This window comes from Pelobates fuscus, chromosome 6 (genome assembly GCF_036172605.1).
Source record: "Pelobates fuscus isolate aPelFus1 chromosome 6, aPelFus1.pri, whole genome shotgun sequence".
Classification (NCBI taxonomy): domain Eukaryota; kingdom Metazoa; phylum Chordata; class Amphibia; order Anura; family Pelobatidae; genus Pelobates; species Pelobates fuscus.
The window spans coordinates 93,759,852-93,774,943 of NC_086322.1; the positions used below are offsets into that span (position 1 = coordinate 93,759,852).

Here is a 15,092-nt window from a genome sequence, read left to right on the forward strand (position 1 = left end):
GTGTGATGATGATGATGTTGTACCCGCTGCTGCTGCTTCCTTTGCTGAGTTGTCAGATACAAGTGAAGCGGTTGATGAGTACGATGCATCCGTGGATGTCACGTGGGTGCCCGCTAGAAGAGAAGAAGAACAGGGGGAAAGTTCAGATGGGGAGACAGAGAGGAGGAGTAGACGAGTTGGAAGCAGGGGGAGGTCGTCGCAAGGAGCTAGTGGCACAGTCAGACAGCATGCATCGGCACCCGGGGTCAGCCAGACAGCACGCCAATCAATGCGTGCTGTTGCCACCACCAGAATGCCGTCATTGCAGAGCTCAGCAGTGTGGCATTTTTTTTGTGCATCTGCCTCTGACAACAGCGATGCCATTTGCAACCTGTGCCAAAAGAAACTGAGTCGTGGGAAGTCCAACACCCACCTAGGTACAACTGCTTTGCGAAGGCACATGATCGCACATCACTAGTGATGTCCCGAATGGTTCGCTGGCGAATAGTTTCTGGCGAACATAGCATGTTCGCGTTCGCCACCGCGGGCGAACACATGCAATGTTCGGTCCGCCCGCTATTCTTTATCATTGAGTAAACTTTGACCCTGAACCTCACAGTCAGCAGACACATTCCAGCCAATCAGCAGCACACCCTCCCTAGCAGACCCTCCCACCTACTGGACAGCATCCATTTTAGATTCATTCGGAAGCTGCAACCATTTTATTTTATTTTTTTCAATTTATTATTTATTTATTAATTTTTTTCAGTGCATATAAATGTTACAAGCAGATACTCACCCCAGACACTTTGTATTACTGCAGATTCTCCCCCAGACACCCTGTGTTACTGCAGATACTCCCTCCAGACACTGTGTTACTGCAGATACTCCCTCCAGACACCCTGTGTTACTGCAGATACTCCCTCCAGACACCCTGTGTTACTGCAGATACTCCCTCCAGACACCCTGTGTTACTGCAGATACTCCCTCCAGACACCCTGTGTTACTGCAGATACTCCCTCCAGACACTCTGTATTACTGCAGATACTCCCCCCAGACACTGACACAGAGCAGAATAGGGACTGTTCCCCCTACATAGGGTCACTTGGCAGATATGGATTGACACCTATCCTAAGGATCCCTGATACACACTGACACAGAGCAGAACAGGGACTGTTCCTCCTACATAGGGTCACTTGGCAGATATGGATTGACACCTATCCTAAGGATCCCTGATACACACTGACACAGAGCAGAATAGGGACTGTTCCCCCTACATAGGGTCAATTGGCAGATATGGATTGACACCTATCCTAAGGATCCCTGATACACACTGACACAGAGCAGAATAGGGACTGTTCCCCCTACATAAGGTCACTTGGCAGATATAGATTGACACCTATCCTAAGGATCCCTGATACACACTGACACAGAGCAGAATAGGGACTGTTCCCCCTACATAGGGTCACTTGGCAGATATGGATTGACACCTGTACTCAGAGACCCTGATACACACTGACACAGAGCAGAATAGGGACTGTTCCCCCTACATAGGGTCACTTGGCAGATATGGATTGACACCTATCCTAAGGATCCCTGATACACACTGACACAGAGCAGAATAGGGATTCTTCCCCCTACATAGAGTCACTTGGCAGATATGGATTGACACCTATCATAAGGATCCCTGATACACACTGACACAGAGCAGAATAGGGACTGTTCCCCCTACATAGGGCCACTTGGCAGATATGGATTGACACCTGCCCTCATTGACCCTGATACACACTGGGGGGGACCTACTGTCCTCCCCCCGCCCCCACCCCTGCGTGGTGGGTTGGGGCCATAAAAATAATGAGGGGAGTAACCTACTGTCCTCCCCCCGGCCTCCACCCCTGCGCGGTGGGTGGGGGCCATAAATCACAATGGGGGGAGGGCCTACTGTCCTCCCCACAGCCCCACCCCTGCGCGGTGGGTGGGGGCCATAAAAATAATGAGGGGGGACCTACTGTCCTCCCCCCAGCCCCCACCCCTGCGCGGTGGATGGGGGCCATAAATCACAATGGGTGGAGGACCTACTGTCCTCCCCCCACCCCCACACCTGCGCGGTTGGTGGGGCCATAAAAATAATGAGGGGGGACCTACTGTACTCCCCCCGGCCCCCACCCCTGCGCGATGGGTGGGATCCATAAATCACAATGGGGGGAGGACCTTCTGTCCTCCCCCTGACCCCACCCCTGCGCGGTGGGTGGGGGCAATAAATCACAATGGAGAGAGGACCTACTGTCCTCCCCCCGCCCCCACCCCTGCGCGGTTGGTGGGTGCCATAACAATAATGAGGGGGGGGACCTACTGTCCTCCCCCCGGCCCCCACCCCTGCGCGGATGGTGGGGGCCATAAAAATAATGAGGGGGGGGACCTTCTGCCCTCCCCGTGTCCCCATCCCTGAGCGGTGGGTAGGGACCCTAAAAAAAACAATAAGGGGGGACCTACTGTCCCCCCCAGCCCCCACCCCTGAGTGGTGGGTGGGGGCCCTAAATAAAAAATCCCCCCCTCAATCAAAGGTGACTAGGGGTCCCCAAGCCCCTAGTCACCCACCCCCCACCCCAAAAAAGTTACCCCCTACCTACCCCCTCACCCTAAAAAATAGTGAAGGGGGAATAAAATAACTAAACTGTAAAGAAAAATTCAACTTACCATTTGACGTCTCTTTTTTTCTAAAATCTTCTTTTTTCAGCCCCCAAAAAGGCCAAATAAAAAGCCATAAGAACCGACGCAATTTAAAAAAAAATAAAAAAAATAATAATCCATCTTCACACGTGGAGGGCTCTGCGCAGACTGAGCTCTGCAGGGCAGGGGAAGGCTTATAATGGTTTAAGCCAATCAGTGTGCTCTTTGTCATTTTACATAGCATGGGAAAATTCCAAAGAACTTTCCCACGCTGTGTAAAATGACACAGAGCACTCTGATTTGTTAGATTCCAAGCCCACCAATCACAGTGCTCTGTGTCATTTTACACAGCATGGGAAAGTTCTTTGGAATTTTCTCACGCTGTGTAAAATGACAAAGAGCACTCTGATTGGTGGGCTTGGAATCTAACCAATCAGAGTGTTCTGTGTCATTTTACACAGCGTGGAAAGTTCTTTGGAATTTTTTCAAGTGACCCTATGTAGGGGGAACAGTCCCTATTCTGCTCTGTGTCAGTGTGTATCAGGGATCCTTAGGATAGATGTCAATCCATATCTGCCAAGTGACCCTATGTAGGGGGAACAGTCCCTATCCTGCTCTGTGTCAGTGTGTATCAGGGATCCTTAGGATAGGTGTCAATCCATATCTGCCAAGTGACCCTATGTAGGAGGAACAGTCCCTATTCTGCTCTGTGTCAGTGTGTATCAGGGATCCTTAGGATAGGTGTCAATCCATATCTGCCAAGTGACCCTATGTAGGGGGAACAGTCCCTATTCTGCTCTGTGTCAGTGTGTACGAGGGATCCTTAGGATAGGTGTCAATCCATATCTGCCAAGTGACCCTATGTAGGGGGAACAGTCCTTATTCTGCTCTGTGTCAGTGTGTATCAGGGTCCCTGAGGACAGGTGTCAATCCCTATCTGCCAAGTGACCCTATGTAGGGGGTACATTCCCCATTCTGTTCTGTGTCAGTGTGTATCAGTGTCCCTGAGGACAGGTGTCAATCTCTATCTGCCAAGTGACCCTATGTAGGCCGAACAGTCCCTATTCTGCTCTGTGTCAGTGTGTATCAGGGTCTCTGAGGACAGGTGTCAATCCATATGTCAAGGTGTCAATATGTCATATGTCAGGTGTCAATCCATATCCATTGTGATTTAGGAATGTTAGGTGATTTATGCCCTTTATGGATTAAAACCAGACTCTGCATCAACTGTGTAATTTTCCATGGGAGTTTTGCCATGGATCCCCCTCCGGCATGCCACAGTCCAGGTGTTAGTCCCCTTGAAACAACTTTTCCATCACTATTGTGGCCAGAAAGAGTCCCTGTGGGTTTTAATATTCGCCTGCCCATTGAAGTCTATGGCGGTTCGCCCGGTTTGCCGGTTCGCGAACATTTGCGGAAGTTCGTGTTCGCCGTTCGCGAACCGAAAATTTTATGTTCACAACATCACTACACATCACAAACACCTATGGGATCAACACATGAGTACAAGCAGCACACAAACTCAAAGCCGCCATCCTCCTCCTGGTCCAGCATTTTCAGCTACTTCAACCACTGCTGTCCTCCTTGCCGCCCCTCTCAACCATCCGCCACTCCGTCTCTCGCCTTGAGCAGTTCCTGCTCATCTGCCCACAGTCAGGTGTTTGTCAAGGACATGTTTGAGCATAAGAAGCCAATGTCACAAAGTCACCCCCTTGCCCGGCATCTGACAGCTGGCTTGTCTTAACTCTTCGTCCGCCAGCTTTTACCATACAAGCTGGTGGAGTCTGAGGCATTCCAAAAATTTGTAGCTATTGGGACACCAAGGTACCCGGCCGAAATTTCTTTGCACAAAAGGCAATCCCCAACCTGTACTCGATTGTGCAAAAGGAAGTAATGGCATGTCTGGCACACAGTGTTGGGGCAAGGGTCCATCTGACCACTGATACCTGGTCTGCAAAGCATGGTCAGGGCAGGTATATCACCTACACTGCGCATTGGGTAAACCTGCTGACGGCAGCCAAGCATGGAATGCGTGGCTCTGCAGAGGAGTTGGTGACACCGCCACGACTTGCAGGCAGGCCTGCTGCCACCTCCTCTACTCCTCCTACTACATCCTCTTCCATAACCTCCTCGGCTGAGTGCTCTTCTGCTGCTGCGTCTTGCTTCACATCAACGGCACCCCCCCAGCTCCCCAGGCACTATTCCACATCCCGGATATGGCAGTGTCACGCCGTCTTGGGGTTGACTTGCTTGAAAGCAGAGAGTCACACCGGACCAGCACTCCTGTCTGCCCTGAACGCACAGGTGGATCAGTGGCTGACTCTGCACCAACTGGAGATCGGCAAAGTGGTTTGTGACAACGGAAGAAATTTGTTGGCGGCATTGAATTTGGGCAAGTTGACACATGTGCCGTGCATGGCACATGTTTGTAATCTGATCGTACAACTCTTTGTGCATAAGTACACAGGCTTACAGGACGTCCTGAAGCAGGCCAGGAAGGTGGGTGGCCATTTCAGGCGTTCCTGAATGGCCATGGCGCACTTTTCAGATATCCAGCTGCGAAACAACATGCCAGTGAGGTGCTTGATTTGCGACAGCCCGACACGTTGGAATTCAACACTCCTAATGTTCGACCGCCTGCTCCAACAAGAAAAAGCCTTTAACGACTATTTGTATGACCGGGGTGCTAGGACAGCCTCTACGGAGCTGGGAATTTTTTTGCCACATTACTGGATGCTCATGCGCAATGCCTGTAGGCTCATGCGTCCTTTTGAGGAGGTGACAAACTTAGTCAGTTGCACCGAAGGCACCATCAGCGACATCATACCATTTGTTTTCTTCCTGGAGCATGCCCTGCGAAGAGTGCTGGGTCAGGCCGTAGATGAGCGTGAAGAATTTTATTGTGATTGTTTATAGTAGTAAAATGTGTATGATACATAATTGTAGCCAAACAACTAAGGCCTTGATATAATATGTTGTGCAAGCTTTTGAAATGTTTTACTATTTTTTGATACATTTTTCAAATTTTGTTTTCAACATTTAAAAATAATCAAAATATAGCAAAATTAAATTTTTTTCACAATATTAGATATTTTTAAAATTCTTTCCAAAAATAATTTTGGAAAAAGTATCCAACAATAATAAATCGAGGCCTATATCACTGTATTAAAAGAAAATATTGCCAATAAGTTTATTTTTGTAAAAAAAAATATTAGCAGAATATTTACCTGTAACAAAGGATGCATCGCTAGCACATAATCATATAACAAAACGTATTGTGTATAGATATCTTTTTGGAAAAACTTAAGAACTAAAATTAAAGATTTTACTTTTTATTTATTCATTCATCATTTCTACAAATTATTGCGTAAGGAGAATCTTTAGAGTCTATAAAGTGTTCTTCATCTTGCAATGTTAAATGCAAACGCAAAGATATAGACTCTGAAATGGAGTGACACAAATAAAGAAATAAAAATGGTCAAATACCCTGCATCTAAGTATTTATATGGACCTTGAAGGTATTATTAGCTGTAAAGCTTACTAAAAAATTACAATGGAATGGAAAAAAATATATTAATTTGAGCATAATGTCAACATACATTAAAATCAGTTCATACAAAAAAATATGTGAAAAAGGTGGCTTCAAATCCTTGTGAAAATATATACTGACCAAATGATGTACAAACAAGCAGCTACAACACAAGTGTTTTTTTATTTTCCCAAGAACACCCCACCATGAAATACTTAATACATAAAATACACAAATTATAATAATATAAATACAATGCAATTAGAAGTGGAGCACTTCATTGTGATAGAATGCAAAATATGTTTACCATTCAACAAATGTGGGGTGTAAATAAACAAGGGGACTCAAAAAAGGAAAAAGAAAATACAAATCTAGTGCAATTCTGTAATAAAGTGTCAAAATAAAGTATAGGTAATGAATGATCCACTCTAAGATTTGGTGGAGCCTGTAGATATCCACTTCTGATCTAGATAGTTTATATATTTTTAAGGATGTACACTACCTTATTTGACTTGACCTCCAAACAAAAATAAAACAGAGATAGCCACAGATGGTGCATTACATTTAGGCAGATATAGTTAATTAAAATAAAAAAATAAAAAATGCTCAACTTATTTAGAACTATATGAAACCAGCTCCAAGTTAAAACAGTCCACTGTGCCAATTTGGGGTGGCACTTACACCCATTGTACTTGTAGAACAGCAGAATAATAACAGAAATTCTACTATATTAACTTTTAAAATTACTGTGTATTACTTAACATATATAAAAACACTCTTCCTCCCCGATCCCTCCCTTGGAGTAACACTTTAAGCATAAATATCTCCTGATGTAACAAAACAATACACTCCAGCAACAACAGGTTTTTGGGCACCTGTTCTAAAGAAGGATATCATGGCACTACAAGAAGTGCAGAGACAAACTACAAAATGGATAAAAGGAATGGAGCATTTTAATTACAAAGAAAGGTTAATACATGTAAATCTCTTTAGTTTTTAAAAACGGCGGTTCAGAGGGGATATGATTATTTTATACAAATATATTTGGGGCCAGTACAAACCATTATCTGGAAATCTATTCATAAACAGGGCTATACATAGGACACGAGGTCACACATTTAGGCTGTAAGAAAGGAGATTTCACCTAAGGCGAATAAAAGTGTTTTTTTTTGTTTTGTTTTTTACAGTTAGAACTATAAGGATGTGGAATTCTCTGCCTGAAGAGGTGGTTTTATCAGAGTCCACACAGATGTTTAACAGCAATTGGATAAATACTTGCAAAAACATAACATACAAGGATATAATTTATAATTAGTGGGGCAATAGCTGCTTGATCCAAAGAGATATCTGACTGCCATTTTGAGGTAAATTATACATTTTTCCCTAGTTTGTTGCAAAATTGGAAGTGCTTCAGACTGGGTTTTTTGCCTTCTTTTGGATCAACAGCAAAACATATGTGAGGAAGGCTGAACTTGATGGACGCACGTCTCTTTTCACCTATGTAACAACCCAAATCACTTCAACAGCACATTTGTTTTTGTAAAGTTATACTTAATATACATATATAATGGTTAATTTTACTATGACAATGTTAAATTTATCATAAAGTATAAGTAAAGAAATATGAGTTTACTCCCCATCTTACTATTGTAACAATGGACATTTAATTATTTTCATAATTAGTCTTATCCTTTTGCAGGTTAATACCAAAAGCTGGAAGAAGAGTTGTTCTAATACTTATTAGTTTAAGGGAGATACAGCTTTTCTCTGGAAACCACAGCATTAATAAAATGAATAAAGAAAAATGAAAAAAACACCTATAACTTGAAACACTATTTTCAATGACAGGTAGGCCAAGATAGAGGTCCTGAGTTTCAGGCTAGATGTAAATTCATTACTGCCGATTTATACATTATACAAACATGTTTGAGAAATGCAGGGGGTAATACAATATTAAAACCTTGGGAAGTAACATGTTCCATCAAACACAGCTACAGTATCAACCTTTACAACTGTAACTACTTTAAGACCAATGTTTTACAAATCTTTTGCTTTCATGAAAGTAAACACATGCAGAAAGATATTCCTAGCTTTTCACTTCTGTAAAGTCTCAATTTAATCAAATGTAAATCTTTGCTAATTTGTATTTCCAACCTAAATATCTTATGCCAAGCAATCTTACATGGTGACCGATAGCTGGTCAATGCAAATTTTCCTAGAGTTACAATATTATATTTATTTTAACTCGGAAAACTCTCCCGAACAAAAATTAAATATCTTATATGAAAATGAATAGGTTTAAACAAAATTAGATATTTTTAATTGATTTCTTTGAAACTTACCTACTGTCATTTGACCCGTTAGTTGCCCATTTTGATTTCTTGCATTCAGTGTTACATTTCTATCTGACTGTAATACCAGTGGGCTCTCCTGGAAAATAAGTTTTGAAAATTTAGTCACAATAATCTTAATTACATCCACATATTTTAAAAGGCAGTTATACATGTAACATTATAGATTTTTAATTGAAATTATGAGAACAGTCAATATTTTTTATGCAAGACATCAGCAGATTTCCAAATGTGAGCCTTGCTTTAATATTGTTGGATAAGCTATTCATTTTTGTTTTTAAATCTTTGGATACATTTTTTTAAATGTTTTTTTCCCCCCATCATCTTAAAATATCAAAAATATATCAAACACAGACACATATATCAATATGAAAAAATAAATACATTTAAATATTACAAAAGTAGAACATTTTTCATATGAAACCAATTTAAAAGTTTATCTAAAAATGTTAAATTTCTTTGATGCTTGTCTAACAATATTAAATTGAGGGCTATGTCATATAAAAATAATGATATGCCTGATTAAGATATTTGCAATTAAACATGCATTGGCATATGTAATATTTTAAAGAGCTTAATACTTTCAATTCTTGTTTAAAAATTAAAAAAAAAATGTTTATTAAAAATATTACTAAACAATGTGTTGGTGTGAAGAAAAACAACAAATTACATTTATGCAAAAGTGCTGATTTCAAAACATTCTCCAATTCAGTTTTATAGTCAGAAATGTTATATAAAGTTTTCTATTTGTTATAAGTCATTGTTTAGTAAATACACCTCTTTCTTTTTGTTTCTAAATGCTCATTCAAATGCAATTGAATACATATGAGGGAAAAACAACATTCTTTTCTAAACATTAAAATAATTTGAAGAAAATTTAGATGTAATTAACTGAAAGAATATCCAAATCTTTAGATGAAGAAACATTGTTACGTTGGATTTTTAAACTAGGCAGCAAATAAGCATCAGCAGTATATCATTAACTAACACTGAAGGCTTGTATCAGAAAATGAGGAATCACAGATGTATTCTCCTATCTATACCTCTCTAAAACTAATTACCAAATAAATAATAATATGTATATTATGTGCTAGCCACATGTCCTATTAACCCCTTAAGGACGGAGCCAAATGTACAAGTTGTGAACGAAACAAAATGTAAACAAAACCTGGCATTTGCGCAATATGTCTGTCCAACCGTAATTCACCTCTTTCATATTAAATGCACCCCCCTTATTATATATCATTTTATTCAGGGGAAACAGGGCTTTCATTTAATATAAAATATTTAGCTATGAAACATAATTTAATATGAAAAAAATGGGAGAAAATAAGATTTTTTAATTTTTTTTAGTTCTACATGACATTTTAACTGTCAATGTCATAATACTGTTTGCTTTTACTGCAATAAAATACACATATTTGTATTCAGCAAAGTCTCACGTGTAAAACAGTACCCCCTATGTACAGGTTTTATGGTGTTTTGGGAAGTTACAGGGTCAAATATAGCATGTTACATTTGAAATTGAAATTCGCCAGATTGGTTACGTTACCTTTGAGACTGTATAGTAGCCCAGGAAATAAATGTACACCCATAATGGCATACCATTTGCAATAGTAGACGACCCAAGGTATTGCAAATGGGGTATGTCCAGTCTTTTTTAGTAGCCATTTGGTCACAAACACTGGCCAAAGTTAGCGTTAATATTTGTGTGTGAAAAATTCAAAAAACGCCAATTTTGGCCAGTGTTTGTGACTAAGTGGCTACTAAAAAAGACTGGACATACCACATTTGCAATACCTTGGGTTGTCTACTATTGCAAATAGTATGCCATCATAGGGGTAATTTTCATTCTTGGGCTACCATAGGGTCATAAAGGCAACGTAAGCAATCTGGCGAATTTTAATGTGAAAAAAATGAAACACAAGCCTTATATTTGACGCTGTAATTTTTGAAAACACCATAAAACCTGTACATGAGGGGTACTGTTGTACTCGGGAGACTATGCTGAACACAAATATTTGTGTTTCAAAACAGTAAAAAGTATTGCAGCAATAATATCGTCCGTGTAAGTGCTGTTTGTGCGTGAAAAATGCAAAAAACTTCACTTTTACTGGCGATATCATCGTTGTAATACATTTTACTGTTTTGAAACACTAATATTTGTGTTCAGTGAAGTCTCCCGAGTAAAACAGTACCCCCCCCCCCCCCATGTACAGGTTTTATGGTGTCTTGGAAAGTTATAGGGTTAAATATAGTGCTAGCAAATTAAATTTCCTATACTTTCGGCATGGGTTGTCAGGCAGGTCCCGCTAATTGTAATTAATTAGGATACCTAATTATGTAAAATTATTACATAAATATATGTGTAGAATTAATATATGTATATATATACATATGTGTATATATACGTATATATATATATATATATATATATAATTTTTTTAAATATTTTTATTTATATATAGGTATATATAGTGATATATACATATATATTTCTGTATATAGATATATATATATTATTTCGTTCTACATGTATTTTGATATAAATATATATATATTAATATCACAATACAGTTAGAACGAAATAAAACACATCTATATATTTTTTAATATTTTATTTCTAATTATTTTTTTTATTTTATTTTTTTACCTATTTACATTTTTTTATATTATATATAAATATATATAACAATAATTATATATATATATTTAATCAGTATCAGTCTACGTGTAATTTGATATTAATATATATATATATATAATTATATATATATATATTAATATTAAAATACACCTAGACAGTGTATGTGTGTGTGTATATGTGTATATATATACTTAGATCATATATATATATAATATATATATGTGATCTAAGTATATATTTTTTTTTTTACACTTATTTTAACTGTTTTTAATTTGATTTCCAGCCAGCAGGGGGACTAACTGTCATTACAGTTAGTCCCCCTGCTGGCATTGCTGCAGCCAGCTATCCCGGCCATGTGATTGTGAGGTCCTCGCAAGGACCTCACTCTCACATGGTCCGGGGGGGGCTGAAGAGGACAGAGGTGCAGTGGGGGGCTCCCTGGGAGTCCCCCCAACCGCGATCGCCGGCGTGGGATCGCCGGGGACCGGGTAAGTAACAAAAGAACGGAGGACGTACTATTACGTCCTGCGGCGTTTAGAGCCGCTTTAAAAAGGACGTAATAGTACGCCCTCCGGTCTTAAGGGGTTAATCATGGAGTTTTATAAATCAAACTTGAATATACAATCTTGTTTTCTTATTGAAATCAGTGGCTATAAATAAAGTAAGCATTGACGTTAATTTACGACAAAACATTTTTGAGAACCTATATTTCATATAATCTGTAATAGAATAAAATATGATGCAAGTTCTATAAGCTTGCACTTAAATGGTGATTGGTGTGATACTAAAAAATCTTGGTAGTTTAAATGTGCACTGGGATTTGAAATTTGGCATAGTAACATTTTTTGTTTGGCTTCCAGGAGGGTCGGTACATGTAGTGTTAATTTGAGATGACGCTGTGGGGTGGGGGCTGCAGTAGTGGGGTAGAAGTGCTGTAGAGATGGAGGCGGGTCTGTAGTGGGTAGACAGCCACTAGAGGTTGTCTTAATAATGTAATGTAAACATTGCGTTTTCTCTATATTAAGGGTTGAGGGAACATGGGCAGTGCACACAGACTATTGCAATGCGATTAAGTGGTCTGGGTGCCTATAGTGGCCCTTTGATATAAATCGATATTCCTGTATGATAACACCAGAAATGGATTAACCTTGTCATGTAAACATTGCAGTTTCTAGAAGAAACTGCAATGTTTTAAATTGCAGGTCTAAAACTAAAGGACCACTGCACTTAGGCCATTTCTTTGAAATAAAGTGGCCTGTGTAATTTTAGATGTTTTTTTAAATATATATGTCAAAAACATGTAATAAACAAGAAAATAAAGCCAGGTAAGTAACCATAAAAGAGAATGAACCCTTCTGAGAAAGATCTGGCAGATTATAAAACTAAATTATGCTGCAATATTTGGTAAGGGTTAAAAAAATGTGCACTTTCACCTAACTGTATCTTATGTCCAATTGTTGTTCATGGGGCCTAAATCCACACCCCAAGACACCCCAATAACAAAACCTACAGAGGGTTCTTACAGACTTTGGGGTCAAGAATGCACAAGTAACATACACCCTAAATGATAGTGAATTAGGGATAACCACACACGAGAAGGATTTGGGAATTGTTATAGACAACAAATTAGGCAGCAATATGCAATGTCAATCTGCAGTTGCTAAGGCCAGTAAGGTTTTGTCATGTATATATATGTATATATAGGGGCATAAATTCTCGGGGTGAAAATATAATTTTGCCTCTTTATAAATCGCTTGTAAGACCACACCTTGAATATGCTATGCAATTTTTGGCACCTGTTTTAAAGAAGGATATCATGGCACCAGAAAAAGTGCAGAGACGAGCTACAAAATTGATCAAAGGAATAGAGCATTTTAATTACGAAGAAAGGTTAAAAAATGCAAATCTCTTTAGCTTGGAAAAATTGTGCCTCAGAGGGATATGGTACAATATACAAATATATTTGGGGCCAGTACAAACCGTTATTTGGAAATCTATTCATAAACAGGGCTATACATAGGACACAAGGTCACGCATTTAGGCTGGAAAAAAGGAGATTTAGGCTGGAAGAAAGGAGTTTTGTTTACAGTAAGAACTATAAAGATATGGAATTCTCTGCCTGAAGTGGTGGTTTTATCAGAATCCATACAGATGTTTAAACAACAATTGGATAAATACTTCCAAAAACATAACATACAGGGATATCATTTTGATCCAATGAGATATCTGACTGACATTTTGGGGTCAAGAAGGATTTTTTCCTAGTTTGTTGCAAAATTGGAAGTGCTTCAGACTAAGTTTTTTGCCTTCTCTTGAATCAACAGGAAAAACATATGTGAGGAAGGCTGAACTGATGTACACAAGTCTCTTTTCAGCTATGTAGCTATGTTACTATGTAACTTATTGTGGCAAACCTAGCCACTTCTGGACTATAATGTAAGAAAGGTTGTCTGTAGGTTGTGCTGTGTGCTATATGTATTTTGCTATGTATATTGGGCTATGGTAATTTGCATGCTAGCAGCCGTAAGCTACTAGCATACCAGCACTTCATTCCACGAACAGCGGCTATACGGGCTGTTCGCGGAACGAATGCGGGCTCCCCTGATAGACCACACACTTAGAGACGTGTGGCGCTTGTTAACCAATTGCAACAATGTTGCAATCGGTAATTAGAGGCTCTCCTAGGTGGCCGTCGTTCGACTACCGACCATGCGGCGGTCGGCCATCTTGGATCCTTTATTCTTCAGCGGTGTTTGGTCGTCGAGCACCTGGAACTGAAAACGGCTACTCGACGACACGAACACCGCTGTACTTCCAGATCGTTCGTGAGCCAGGTTTTCAGTAGGATAGTTGTCCTAAGTGCAATCGACAGATTGAGGGGAACTTCAATGCAGAACCGTATTTGTTGCGGCGTTCGGTCATTTCAGCTGGGATCTGAGCGGTATTCTCACAAAAGATGCGCTCAGACCCCAGCTATCTACCGAACGTTCGGTTATGTCAATGTACCGAATAATGTCCAGAAAATGCATTTTAATGTGAATTGTCGGTTTTGCTGCACGAGGGGATAATCCACTTAACTGTCCATTTTAGTGGGAGTATCCCTCTCGTGCAGCGATGCCTGGTGGGAGAATTATACTGCCTGATGGGAGAAATCCCCTGAAACATCTGTAAGGAAACCCCTTGCATGGGGAACTGTATAAATATACAAGCCTGTGAATAAAGCCAGTTAGTTGACTCCCATACTGTGTTTCGTCCGGTTATTGGGAGGATTGGGATATTGTCTTACATTTCAGCGCTGACTGTGGATTTACCGATAATACCAGCGGAGATCGTGGATTATAATACTGCCCTCCGCTACACTTATGTCTACTCAGACTGCATACCTACGCTTGCCATGAGAATTGTTTCCTTTTTTCCCTTTCTCTTTCTTCCCATTAACTCAAGCAGCCCCTTCTCATTTATGAATTTCCCTTTCCTATCTATGTGTGGTTATACTTTCCACCTACCATATTATTTATTGCAAACACTAGATTACATAGACATTTAATTGATTTGTTATCTTACATAAAAATTTGAATTTAAAAAAAAAATGTCAGCCAAATTTTAGAAAGGAAACATCTACCCCCACATTTTTAAGAGTTTGATATATATTGTTTACATTTAATTTTGTTTAGCCTTCAGCATATTCCCATGGCTACCATTCACCCAAGTAGAAGGGGAAAGAGCTCTTGCATTCAGAAAATGCAACAATTTAGATAAGAATTGCAAAACTGGGAAAAGTATGCAAATGATCTATGTTTTCATCTTGAGTATTTTGATCTAAAATTTTAAATTCTCTAACATTTCTCACTTTAAAATTTACATCCTCATAGAGGATAATTATTCTTTCTTGAGATAAAAATGGCAATATGATTTC

At 39.6% G+C, this 15,092-nt stretch overlaps 1 protein-coding gene across 1 annotated transcript in view; it reads right to left on the reverse strand.

Moving 5' to 3' along the window:
• The window catches only part of SGCZ (sarcoglycan zeta), a 1,031,148-nt gene that overhangs the window by 71,610 nt on the left and 944,446 nt on the right, over nt 1–15,092 (reverse strand). The window contains exon 6 of the mRNA XM_063458048.1: nt 8,521–8,608. Coding sequence (XP_063314118.1) covers nt 8,521–8,608 — 88 coding nt within the window. The remainder of the gene's footprint in view (nt 1–8,520; nt 8,609–15,092) is intronic.